This window comes from Adiantum capillus-veneris, chromosome 1 (genome assembly GCF_014529385.1).
Source record: "Adiantum capillus-veneris isolate H3 chromosome 1, ASM1452938v2, whole genome shotgun sequence".
Taxonomy (NCBI): domain Eukaryota; kingdom Viridiplantae; phylum Streptophyta; class Polypodiopsida; order Polypodiales; family Pteridaceae; genus Adiantum; species Adiantum capillus-veneris.
In genome coordinates this window covers 137349590-137362512 of record NC_140931.1, presented here as the reverse complement: position 1 = coordinate 137362512, position 12923 = coordinate 137349590, and the positions used below count along the sequence as shown (strand labels likewise).

Genomic DNA, 12923 nt, shown 5'->3' with positions numbered 1-12923 from the left:
CTATTTTTACTCCAGAGTGACAAAAAACGAAATTCCCCCTCAATAATTGCACGTGCGAAAGGTCTAAAACCTGTAGTGAATTCACATGAGGGTTGTGTTTTCTTCACTGATTTCTGTGACAACATGCAACAGACACATTTGACATGCTCCCCCATGTCTATGCATAACATCGGCTGCATGTGTAAGCTCACTCCTGAAAAAATAAGGCAAGCCCTCTGGATTTTATTTACAATACAATACAATGCAAAACGAAAGACACATAAATTCTATTAGTTTGGGCGATGTACACTTTGGACATCCATATGCCTTTGTCTAATGCAGAAGGAGAATTGGCTCTTAGACTTTTGCCCACTATCATTTCCACTAAGACTAAATCACTATCACATAACTAGCTAGGTGCAGTGCTGATCATGATGTTACCTAGCTAGGTTTGATGCATATGATGACACCTTGGGGATGACATCTCAATCAATTTGAAGAGATCATCACACGAAATATAACCTGTTGAAGGTAGGCAACACTACATTCTGTGCAGTCTTCACGGGATTGATAGGTGAAGCTTTCCCATCACCTGAAATAATTTCCTGCGTCTGCATGATCATCAGTGATTTGATGAGGCCAGAGAAACGGAGGGGCTGATGAGGCGGATGCGCTTGATCATCTGGTAGTCCTGGTGGTCAGGGGTGGCAGAGTTCCACACATAACCAGGCCCCAAAGTCGGGTCGAAACAAAAATCAGTGCCAGCAGCATCGTCTCTAGGCCCCCAACGCAACACAACACGAGTCACATTGCTGGGCCACATGATCATGGTATCCTTCCACCCTTCTTGATACGTTTCTGCACCCCTAGCTTCTTCCAAGTAGCAACTCCCTGCCTCCCCATACTTCAACCTTATCGAGCACACCCCTTCTTCATACCCGTCCATGTCAAACGATTGCTGGCTTAACATCTGAAATTGCACTAGATGTATCTGCATGTTGTGTGCATCCTCGCTCACATTAATTATCTCCCATACCTCTGTATCTCCTGGCTTGCAGCTGATCACTTCATCTTCTTCATTTCCGCCAGCGTAGTAATCTTCCCACCACCTTCCTTGCCCTATCCGATTAGCTGGAGGTCTCCCATCGACAGCTGATTTCCTCGTCAGGTTGAAGCTCCTTGTCACCTTCACCCCAGCCTCCCCTGGATGCATTGTCATGCTGCTCATCTTTGTGGTAGCTGTTGCTACACGCTTTCGTAATTGTATCAATAACCTTTTTCGCTGCTTGCCATCACCGTCTGCCAAACCTTCATTGCTCCCATTTTCTTCTACCACTATGAACTTCATCACATCCGCTGTGCCTATGGAAAAGTATGCCGAATCTGCATAGGGAAAGGGGCTGGGTGCGGAGTTACTCAACAGCACCTCCGTTCCATTCTCCAGTCCTGTAAAGTCGATCAGAACATCCACTCTCTCTCCCGGTGACATCAATAGCGAATCCCGGGCCCTTGCTTCAGGGAGAAATCCCCCATCCGTCCCTATCTGCAAGAAGCTCAACGAAGAGTTGCTCAAGCTCAGATCGAGAAACCTGGCATTGCAACCATTTAAAACTCGGAATCTGTACACCCGTGGAAACACACGCAAGTAAGGCCACACCTTCCCATTCACCAGCATTGTGTCTCCGTATTCCGGACACCAACCATCCTCCCCAGCAAAGGATCCGTGTGTCCGGAAATGGATGGATCCATTAGCAAAGAATCGCCAATCTTTAATGAACAAGAGTATGCCCAAGGGCAGGGACAGCTCTTCTTCTGGGCTTCCCCTGATGATGTAGAACCCTGATAATCCAGCCATCACGTTGAGACGGGTGATACCTATGGTGTTATCATGATACCACAACGCAGCTGGGGGCTGAAAGTTAGGGTATGTGTAATTCTGACTGACAAAAGAAGGCCCTATCTCGTCGTGAGCAGTAAACCAGGCATCTGGATGGCCATCGGAAGCGCTTTCCACTTCCGCCCCATGCAAGTGGGTGACAATCGGAACACCGCCCAACTGAGGATTTGCCCAATAGATTGTATTGTCAATCTCCAAGAAGTGTCGCTCATCCAGTATGTGGTTTTCCCACCTGATTTGTGCAGGGATTCCTCGTCGTGCCTGCATAAAAGAGCCCATAACCCAGGATACCACAACCAGCTGATGATGCAACTGTGAACACCACAACAACATTATAAATACAGAACCGTACCATCAAAGTAGGGCCTGGAAATGATGCTGCCTCCTGACATTCTCCATATGCATACAGCGTCGTATTGGGGAGGTCTCGATGCAATTTCTGTTATCCGGAACAATTTGCATCGCCAGCATTTGCAACATCCAGACATCAAGGAGATTACTTTCCCTCAATTTTGCAGAACTTTGTCTAAGAAAATTTCAGAAGTGTTCACCACCATTTTCCCACTAACAGCCAATGCTAGCTAGCTACGTGAGGTGTGGAGCAGCTCCCTACCCGGCCGTATTTTCTCATGTAGGAAAATGGAAACTTTGTCACTGTTTTCCATAGTGCTTAACCCCATGAGGTTCCACTGGGACCGCACATCTATCTAGATGCACCTTTATGTTTCCGTCACTAGTTCCTGCAGAAGGAGATTCCCATACCTCTAGCTAGTTGCAGGAAGTTTTACACAAAATACCAGGTGCGGTGGGGGGGCAGGGGAGCCCTGTGTTGGTGGTGGGGCTCGCAGTCCCCTGCCCTTCAACTGAAAAGTGGCCTGATTACCACAAGAGAAAATGCCCACAGCTTCTAATCTTCTTGTGCGCAGGTTATAGTAAGGAAGGAGTAATGTTAGTTCAAAGTAAACCGACCTGAGATATTCTGAACGCCCCCAACGTGATCTGTCGCCCCTGAGTAGAGACATCAATGGAAGGGAGTAGAAGGAGAGGCTCAACAAACTGCTCCAATGTGGGGCTAGGCTCTACGCACAGTGTGACATTGGATGCCGCAGAGGCCCCTGTTCTGATCATCCTCTGCAGCAGAAGAGGTAACATGACCAGCAAAATGCTGCTCCATTCACAACATATTTGCCAGCACGCCATGGAAGCTCGTTTTGCAGAAATGTTTTCAACTTTTCGCTCGCAAATGTGCTGCGCGTGGCAGAAGCCCAGTGTGAGGATCCCGTGCATTTTAAACTCAACACTCTACGTGACTCTAGTCTGTGAGAGCTCATGCGCGGCGTCCAGACTCCAGACTCCTAGGGTGCGCACTCACCAAGAAGAGGACCCCGACCGGTGGAAATTCCATGCTGTCCCACCACGTTTTCCTAAGGTGCGCACTCACCAAGAAAAAGGCCCCGACCGGTGGAAATTCCATGCTGTCCCACCACGTTTTTGGACTGCAGTGAATCGCCAACCCACCGTGCAACTGCCGCTTTCAACGGAAAGTCACTCATCTCCCCTAGCCATTTGCAACGGTGCCTAAATAGTGGCCTCCTATGTTTAATGTGTGCGTCATCCTGCGTCATCCACCTGCAGCTCCCCTGCCAAGTTAAGTCACCGTTTGTCGTACTGCTGGCCCGCATGTGCGCTAACAGACGACTGTTGGCGACCGGTATGGCTGCAACCGCCCTGCATGTGCGCGAGACGATGATTTCGACCTGTACAGATTCCTTGGTGAGAGGAACGGCCGGGACTGCGCATGTGCGCAGGCACTCGCATTTCAATTTTCCTTAACGCACTATTCCACCGTTTGCTAAAAGTAAGGGTGGCTTCACAAATGGGCGGCGCCCGTCCCTCACAAGGGCCCTAGATGGGCGCTCTCAAAATGAGCCCCTTTTTGTGTTAGGCACTTGTGTATTCACAAGCAACGGACATCATGTATACTTCTCACTCTCCGTGCAGCAATGACGATTGGGTACCTTGGATAGCCCATTGACCATACTGACAAGTGGTGAGCGTTCAAAACTTCGGACCCACTATCTTTTTCAAAAAGCTGCTTTATGGGTGCGCCCATTCCTTGGGTGAGGGGGGGGAGGTCGCCCATCAAAAAGGTAACTACGTCCATGACTAGACTGCCAGCGTGCGCCCTTCAACTTCGTGTGTGAAGGAGCTCCGGACGCCCAATCCGATGTTGCGAAGTCTTATTGGCTACTTTTTTTGTCCTCCACCCAGGTCTGGATGTTTGTGAAGCCACCCTAAATCTCCTTAATCTTTGGCTGTATCAAAAGTATTAATTGTAATCTATATGTATTCTATAACGGCAGTGAGGGTGCCCTTTACACGTGTTGAGGGTTGCGAGCTAAAAGCTAAAGTCCAAAACGAGCCTCTATGCACGATAAAGAGGGAGAGAGAGAGAGAGAGAGAGAGAGAGAGAGAGAGAGAGAGAGAGAGAGAGAGAGAGAGAGAGAGAGAGAGAGAGGACGCCAAAGGCGGCCGGCGTACTAGTAAGTAAGTATGTGCCAACTTTTTCAAAAAAAGAAAGCAACGTGCGAAAGTTTGATGGAGGCATTGCATGAGGCGAGGGGAAAGGCCAGCCGGTCGCGTGGGGCGGGGGAGGATCAAGAAGGGTCTTGCAAGGTGGGGGAAAGACCATCAGAGGCTAGTGCCTTGGAGCGTTGGCAGGTGCAGAGATATTTTATAATGTTTATGGTTCGCTAACACACAGCTTGACGCGTCAGCTGATGTGGTTAGATGATGAGGTCACGGTTGTATTTTCTCAAGGGTATGAGCTCAAATCCTGGTCCAGAATTTTACAGCGTAACACAAAGGGTAAGGTTGGAAGGGTGGGATCCAAGAGGAATCTGGTGTAGGAATGAATATAATTCAGAATGAACCATAAAAAGTGTCACGCACGTTTCTTTTTGTTTTAAAGGACTTAGCCGAAATCGAATTTGTCTCCTCTTTTTGGCAAGGATTTTGGCGATTGATGAATGAGAATTTTGTGTGCGTGTTTACCACCAATCGCAGGTAGCTTGTAGGTAGCAGGGATACCCTCCCCCCTCTCCATGCATACATGCAGCCAAGGTCTAGGCGCACAATTTCTATAGCAAGAATTGGGGGTTTCTATTGTGCCACAGCCTGTAGAGCATTGGAGATGAATGCAATTATGGGACTGCTCAACTATAAGAGCTTGCATTGCATGGACACATCCAGGATCCTATGTCTCCCAATACAACACCATGGCACATCAAGGGCATGGATAAAGTTCAGGTGTGTTGTACCTTCTGATTTTTCTTTGTTGAGTGCCATCGCATTGGTGAACAGAGACTTGCCATGTTAACCTCCCTCGTTGTGGCAATGTGTGTAAGTCTATCTGTGTCTGTGTGTGTGGCTCTTTGGTACACATTCTCTACAGAGTATGTACTCTCTCTTGTCCTCCTGAGGGTCGCTTGGCTTTGACAACCTCAATAATGTTGTTGAAAATGGTCATGTTGATACTCCAACAATGGGTTGCATTCGTCCTTTCTATACAAATAGAGAATGATCTCTAAACACCTAAAAGAAGTCCAATGGCTATTCTCTTAGCTAGGAGGTAAATCTCCTAAATCTCACGTGAGACTCGGCTCTAGGATAGTGGTGTTCAATATGCAAAAAATGAGAGTCCTCAGCACTGAAAAGCGATTGGTGAGGTGGTTTGATCACATGATGAACAGCGGGAGATTTACAATACAAGCCCTAGGGTAAGGGGGCCAATAAAGGCACACCCCCCAAATGTGAAGCGCACACGCCCTAATGAGTTTATCTATACTTCTATATAAAGCCCCCTAAATTCGGCACACGTGTGTCGCCATTTAGGAGGCTTCATGCCACTACTTCTCTCTCTACGAATAGGCATCATGTGTTCCTTGCGCATTTTGAGCTCCCTCAAACACTCAATTTTAGCTCTCTCTCTCTCTCTCTCTCTCTCTCTCTCTCTCTCTCTCTCTCTCTCTCTCTCTCTCTCTCTCTCTCTCTCTCTCTCACAAGTCTCTCACATCCTCGGGACTATATGTCATTTGATTGTGACAATCCATTTTGATGGCATCAAGGGTGGGTGTGGGGAGCGAGGTGATCTCGACCGACCATGTTGCGGGGTGCCGTGGAGTGTCGATGTGGTGGGGCGCTGGGGAGTGACAAGGCATGCCACGGTGAAACAAGTGGAGGAAAACTAGTCCAACCATGTCGATGGGCATCAATAGGGCATGGGACAGCATATAGTCTCTTCACACATGCCTCGAGGCTCAACGGTAGAATGGCTTGAGGGTGGGTATTCAATGCCCTCTCTCTCTCTCTCTCTCTCTCTCTCTCTCTCTCTCTCTCTCTCTCTCTCTCTCTCTCTCTCTCTCTCTCTCTCTCTCTCTAGAGCCTTACTCCTCTCACTCCTACTTGGGATTCCATGTAGAGGAGTATCATTGATAGCCGTCTCAGGAGGTGCATGACATCACCAAAGCTTGAGTGCCAAGGCTAATGGCAGGTGGTAAAACTACAGGAAGGCAAAGGGTATCATTGATAGCCGATCTCAAGAGGTGCATGACATCGCCAAAGCTTGAGTGCCAAGGCTAATGGCAGGTGGTAAAACTACAAGGAAGGCAAAGGGTGGCGCCATGTTGGGTGCCTACTCCACTCCCCTGCTAAGGTTGCAAAAGGGGGAACCTGTACAAGTACAAGCAAGGCCTGGGTTACACATAGCTTGCTATTATGGCTGGCCTCTTAACCCGTGCTCCCTTTTTGCGGGTGATGACCCAGGAGGAGAACCTTTCATCACAAGAAGGGGAAGCAAACATGCCTGGAAGAGAACTAAAAGGGCGTTTGGATGCTTCCCATTTTGTAAGATAAAAACGTCAGAAAGCGTGCGAAACGACTCCAAGTATAGAGAGACAAAAAGAACGGTGGGACGTTGAATATCCTTAAAGTAGGTAGGGATACACGGGGAGGTTGAGGGGTGATTTAGGTAGAGAAACTGGGACACCAAACGCGTTTCGCTCATACTGAGCTCATCAGTGGTGTGAGTTTTTATATACGGGTGAAGGAGGTGAATGGGGATTTATATAGGGGCAGCTTGAGGTGGATTTTGGGGGGGGGAAAGGGAGTTAATGGTAGTGTACAAGTGTACATAGGAAGGAGTTAGGGTGGTGTACAAGTATACATAGGAAAGAGTTAGGGTGGAAGAGTTAAGGACATGTGAGTTAATGGTAGTGTACAAAAGTACAAAGTGAAAGAGTTAGGTAGACATGTTGTACCAATAGAGTTATGTTTTTTGAAGATGATAGTGATTTGATACCCAAGTTAGTGGAGAGATAGAGGGTGAAAAGAAAGGTCCAATTTAGGGGAATATAAGAGGATTTCTTAATATCCATTTTATATTTTTCATGGAGCTAGTAGACCAATTTTTATATTTTTCATGGAGCTAGTAGACCAAAGAAAATTTTATGGGGCTAGCATGGGAAAGGTGTATTGGTAGGTGGAGTTGGCTTATGATTTAACAAGGGGTGCAGAAAGAGGTAGGTAAGAGATTGGTGGAGTTTAATTAGCTAAGGTGAGCTCCCAAGATAAGGGAGAAAGGAGTGGTGTTGAGGAGGGGGGGGGGGGGGGGGGGGGGGGGGGGGGAGAAGAACATAAAGAGCGCCCGAGGGGGGAAAAACGGGTAGGTGTGAACAAGATAAGGGATAAAGTAGAAGGGAGGGGCCTAACCAAAAAAGTCCCCTATTTTAAAGGGTAGGGGTATCGAAGCAAAACGGAAATTTTCAAATATATATTTTTTTCAAAGGTGTGTGGCAAGCCAAAAGGGGAACGTGTAGCCCATTCAAAGAATTATGTGAGTCTTCCCGGGTGGTGCAGAGTATGTACAAGCATGCTATGGAGGTTGGGCCTAGAGGTCCAACAGATTGTGGGTCTAGGTAGAACCATGAGTGAGGGGTTGTATTGGCAAGCCAAAGCGACTTGCAGCTCCCCTGCCAAGTTAAGTCACCGTTTGCCATACTGCTGGCCCACATATGTGCTAACTGACGACTGTTGGCAACCGGTATGGCTGCTGCCGCCCTGCATGTGCGCGAGACGATGCTTTCGACCGATACAGATTCCTTGGTGCGAGGAACGACCGGGACTCCGCATGTGCGCAGGCACTCACATTTCAATTTTCCTTGACGCACTATTCCACCGTTTGCTAAAAGTAAGGGTGGCTTCACAAATGGGCGGTGCCCGTCTCTCACAAGGGCCCTACATGGGCGCTCTTAAAATGAGCCCCTTTTTGTGTTGGGCACCTGTGTATTCACAAGCAACGGACATCATGTATACCATGGATAGCCCATTGACCATACTAACAAGTGGTGAGCGTTCAAAACTTCGAACCCACTATCTTTTTCAAAAAGCTGTTTTATGGGTGCGCCCATTCCTTGGGCGAGGGGGGGGAGGTCTCCCATCAAAAAGGTAACTACGTCCGTGACTGGACGGCCAGCGTGTGTCCTTCAACTTCGTGTGTGAAGGAGCTCCGGACTCCCAATCCGATGTTGCAAAGTCTTATTGGCTGCTTTTTTTGTCCTCCACCCATGTCCGGATGTTTGTGAAGCCACCCTAAATCTCCTTAATCTTTGGCTGTATCAAAAGTATTAATTGTAATCTATATGTATCTATATGTATTCTATAACGGCAGTGAGGGTGCCCTTTACACGTGTCGAGGGCTGCGAGCTGAAGGCTAAAGTCCAAAACGAGCCTCTGTGCACGATAAAGAGGGAGAGAGAGAGAGAGAGAGAGAGAGAGAGAGAGAGGACGCCGATGGCGGCCGGTGTACTAGTAAGTAAGTATGTGCCAACTTTTTCAAAAAAAGAAAGCAACGTGCGAAAGTTTGATGGATGCCTGCAGGCATCGCACGAGGTGAGGGGAAAGGCCAGCCGGTCGCGTGGGGCGGGGGAGGATCAAGAAGGGTCTTGCAAGGTGGGGGAAAGACCATCAGAGGCTAGTGCCTTGGAGCGTTGGCAGGTGCAGAGATATTTTATAATGTTTATGGTTCGCTATAACACACAGCTTGACGCGTCAGGTGATGTGGTTAGATGATGAGGTCACGGTTGTATTTTCTCAAGGGTATGAGCTCAAATCCTAGTCCAGAATTTTACAGCGTAACACAAAGGGTAAGGTTGGAAGGGTGGGATCCAAGAGGAATCTGGTGTAGAAATGAATATAATTCAGAATGAACCCATGCTTCCCAATTAGCATGGGTTCAGGGCAGGAGGCAGGCATGGGATTCTCATCCTTACAAACCGTGTTGCAAGTCATGACAAAGGTGGTGGTGTCCGAGGAGGAGGAGGATCCCTCTCCCACTCCTCCTATGAAAAAGAACCCAAGGAAGCTCCCTATCAAGGGGGGGTAAGGGCATGAAGCACACTCTTGCACAACAAAGAAACACACTATCTCGGCAAAGTCCAAAATAGATCAAAGTTTCATGAGGATAGGCATGTGATCGTAAGCCTTGATGTTGAAGATGAGATAGAAGCCACTGTCAACCAAAATCAAGTATGTACTTGCACACGGTCATGGGGATGCTCGTTGAAATCTATTTCCTATTTTTGTAGGGTGATGAGAAGGAGAAAGAAACAGCCATATCTCTAGGGGGTCAAATATTGCATGAGGCCATTGCCAAGAAAAAGCAAGGATGTCCGGGTTTACACCTACCCATAGCCATTGGGGTGCACTCTAACTCGACTCTTTATGTAGTGTGTTGAGAAGGGCAAGGAGATAGACATACCTTCGGATGGGGATGGATCTCAAATGCTGCATGAGGTTCCTCCTACTATGGAGTTGCCTCCAGTTGTGGAGTTGACAACAAAGGGAGGGGTGTTGGTATGTTTACCTTCTCCATTTTGGGCTTGCTTGGGTTTACACATTGGGTCCATGTTTACACGTTGGGCTTGCCCAAGTTTTCATGCCATACTAGGATTTCCCGGGTTTATCTGTCAAATCTATGGTGCTAAAGGATTGCATGTCGTGACTTTTATTTATGAGGGAACAAGCAAAGAGTGCCAAGGGGATGAGGCCGCTTGTGAAGCCCAAGGAGGTCCAAATGAAGGGTTCTGACATGAAGAAGCCCCTTGTGAAGCCTAAGGAGAAGGTCCCAATGAAGGGTTATGATGAAAAGAAGCCCCTTGTGAATCCCAAGGAGAAAGTCCCACTGAATGGTTCTGATGTGGTTCAAAAGCCATCGATTTTCCACTTGAAGGGTCATGAGGTAGAGAAGCAGCCCAAAGTGACCATTGAAAGGGGGAAGGGAAAGCCTCACTTAGAAGAGAAGCCCGAGCCAAAAGCTACAACTGCCACCACAAAATAAGCCAAAGCCAGTAAGAGAAAGCTTCTTGAAGAAGCGGCCGGTTTAGGGTCTACATCCAAGCAAGCAAAACCCAAAACCTCTCGACCATTGAGCAGAATTCTTGTAAGTCACTCTCTATCCCATGTCATACTTAGGCTTGGGCATGCCGGGGTTTACATTAGGTTAATTGGGCCCGCCTACCATTTCTAAAGTTATGCAGGTACGTTGTTTTACACGAGTGAGGAGAGCCAAGTCATTGTTGCCATCCTAGCCATATGCAAAGCTTTATGTTGCTGGGAAGCTCGTGCGAAGGTGCTGAGTAGATCTGGCTTTCCCAAGGAGAGAAATGCAGATGGAGAAGCGGCAACGAATAGTGGAGCACTTCCATAAGCGACATGGGTTGAGTGTGGAGATTCCACATAAAGTGGGAGGGAGGGTGAGTGGTGCTCCCTCAAACCCCATTCCAAAGTCTTCAGCCAGAGATAGGTTATGCATGCAAAAGCAATTTGAAGATGTCGACCACAAGTATGCGCTGAGTCACAGGGCTATTCAACCAAGGGCCCTCATTACATCCTTGGAAGAGTGGGATTGTATCCACAAGAAGCAAGTACAATGCAGCACAGTGAGGAAGATACGACAAGGCTATAAATGCCATGTGACTCTCTCTCTCTCTCTCTCTCTCTCTCTCTCTCTCTCTCTCTCTCTCTCTCTCTCTCTCTCTCTCTCTCTCTCTCTCTCTCTCTCTCTCTCTCTCTCTCTCTCTCTCTCTCTCTGTGTGTGTCCCACCATTGCTCGAGTCTACATTGTCTAAAATTGCTCGGGTTTACATAACTTGTTTTTGTAGAGGCGTGTTTGGAGCTTGACCCCCCCAAGTGAGGATGAAAAGAAAGGGGAGGAAAATAGTAGCAGTGATGATGACAGCGAGGATGATGGTGGAGAGGGGAGTGACGAAGGGACCGAAGGCAGTGGGGATGACGGAGATAGTAGCGGGAGTGATAGTAATGACGGGGATGATGGGGAGGATAGTGGGGATGATGGGAAGAGGGATGAGGAAGGGAATGATGGGGACAATGCAGATGGAAGTGAGGATGGGGACGCGGTCGGTGATAAATGCAAGGAAGCATCAACAAATGGGGACAGTGAGGCTGATAAAAGCCAATGAATGAGGACTCCGCATCACACTTGAGATGAGATGATGGCACCCTTGGAGCATCGGTTGTCCTTGCAGTGAGGAAGTCAATTTATGTCGGATGCATTGATGAAGCTTCTTTTGTATTAAACCTCTTGACTTGTTGCTATGTTTTGGATGACATGAGTGTTTCCATGTTTTGTATGATAAAGAGTATGTAGGTTTTGTTAATGTCTTTGCCCAAATGTTGTACCTAACTTTGCTGAAAGGTTTTTGTTAATTGCTTTGCATAAAAGTTCTCTCGCTCTCCCCTCCCCTCTCCCTATGCCCTATAATGCCTCGGTTACACTTGTGTATGGGCCCTTTCTTCCATGCAGCATGTGTTTTCCCAAAGGCTCTCTCTCTCTCTCTCTCTCTCTCTCTCTCTCTCTCTCTCTCTCTCTCTCTCTCTCTCTCTCTCTCTCTCTCTCTCTGTGTGTGTGTGTGTGTGTGTGTGTGTGTGTGTGTGTGTGTGTGTGTGTGTGTGTGTGTGTCGGGTGCCAAGAAGCAAGAAAGGATCCTATTGGGCTCCAAGAAGCAAGGATTACTACCCTTGAGACTCAGATTCGGGAGCTTATTGAAGAGGATGAGAAACTCAAGCAGTGTGTGCTTAAGCTAAAGCAGTCGAAGGAGGTTGAGAGGCAACCTCTACTTGCCAAAGCCCACGGTGTCGAAGCCTCCCTTACCGAGATTTTCAAGGCAGTGAAGGAAGTTCATGAAGAGGCACACAAGAAGATTGACACCAAAATACAAACAGTTTTACAAGAATGCCAACTGCAAGACTCCCTTAACCTTAAGGTTAGGATTGGAGGACTCCATCCACCATGGTGCACCAACGAGGATACCCTTGAAGAGGCAATCGACAAGCTTAATGACATTCTTCAATGTGTCAACATTAAGCCTGAAATTGTTTCTTGGATGAATGACACACACAGACATGTGCCACCCGAGCATTGTATTCTCATCTTCAAGGACAAAGAAGAACGGATAAAGCTACTACGCCAATCTTGCCTTCTCAAGGGCAAAACTTTTTGAATCGCCAAAGATTGAGTACAAATCAACTCAAAGCAAAAGCCAGCAAGCTCAAGAAGGTATATGAAGCCTGCAAACAAGGTAAATGGGTGGTCTACCAAGGCAAAAAATCCATTATCCAAGAGTTTCAAAGTCCCAAATCGGCTCTCCCCACAACTGACCCTCCCTAGGTTTTGTTTTCCCTTTTTCTTTTTACCCTCTTGATGGAGCCTCACTCCTTCACTGATATGTATTGTCACGTTCTCCTTAGATGGAACCTTTGTAATGTTTTGTGTTTTTGGTCCCATGGGTCATATATGACCTCAGAGGACGATAATTCCATCTCTCTCTCTCTCTCTCTCTCTCTCTCTCTCTCTCTCTCTCTCTCTCTCTCTCTCTCTCTCTCTCTCTCTCTCTCTCTCTATGTCATGAACATTAATTTCTAATCTTCTAGAAATATTTTCCAACTTAAATTGGCACTTAAGTCCACGGAA

General features: G+C 47.5%; 1 protein-coding gene and 1 pseudogene across 1 annotated transcript; one reads left to right on the top strand and one right to left on the bottom strand.

The window, feature by feature from the left end:
- Positions 1 to 242: 242 nt before the first annotated feature.
- LOC147465644 (multicopper oxidase LPR1 homolog 1-like) lies at positions 243 to 3235 on the bottom strand. Its single transcript, XM_086521138.1, has 3 exons — positions 2846 to 3235; positions 2229 to 2315; positions 243 to 2137 (listed from the first exon to the last, which is right to left on the bottom strand). Exons 1-3 carry the CDS (start codon positions 3161 to 3163, stop codon positions 602 to 604), a joined length of 1941 nt encoding a protein of 646 aa, XP_086377264.1. The 5' UTR covers positions 3164 to 3235; the 3' UTR covers positions 243 to 601.
- Positions 3236 to 9655: 6420 nt separating this feature from the next.
- LOC147465643 (uncharacterized) lies at positions 9656 to 11412 on the top strand (annotated as a pseudogene).
- Positions 11413 to 12923: the final 1511 nt, after the last annotated feature.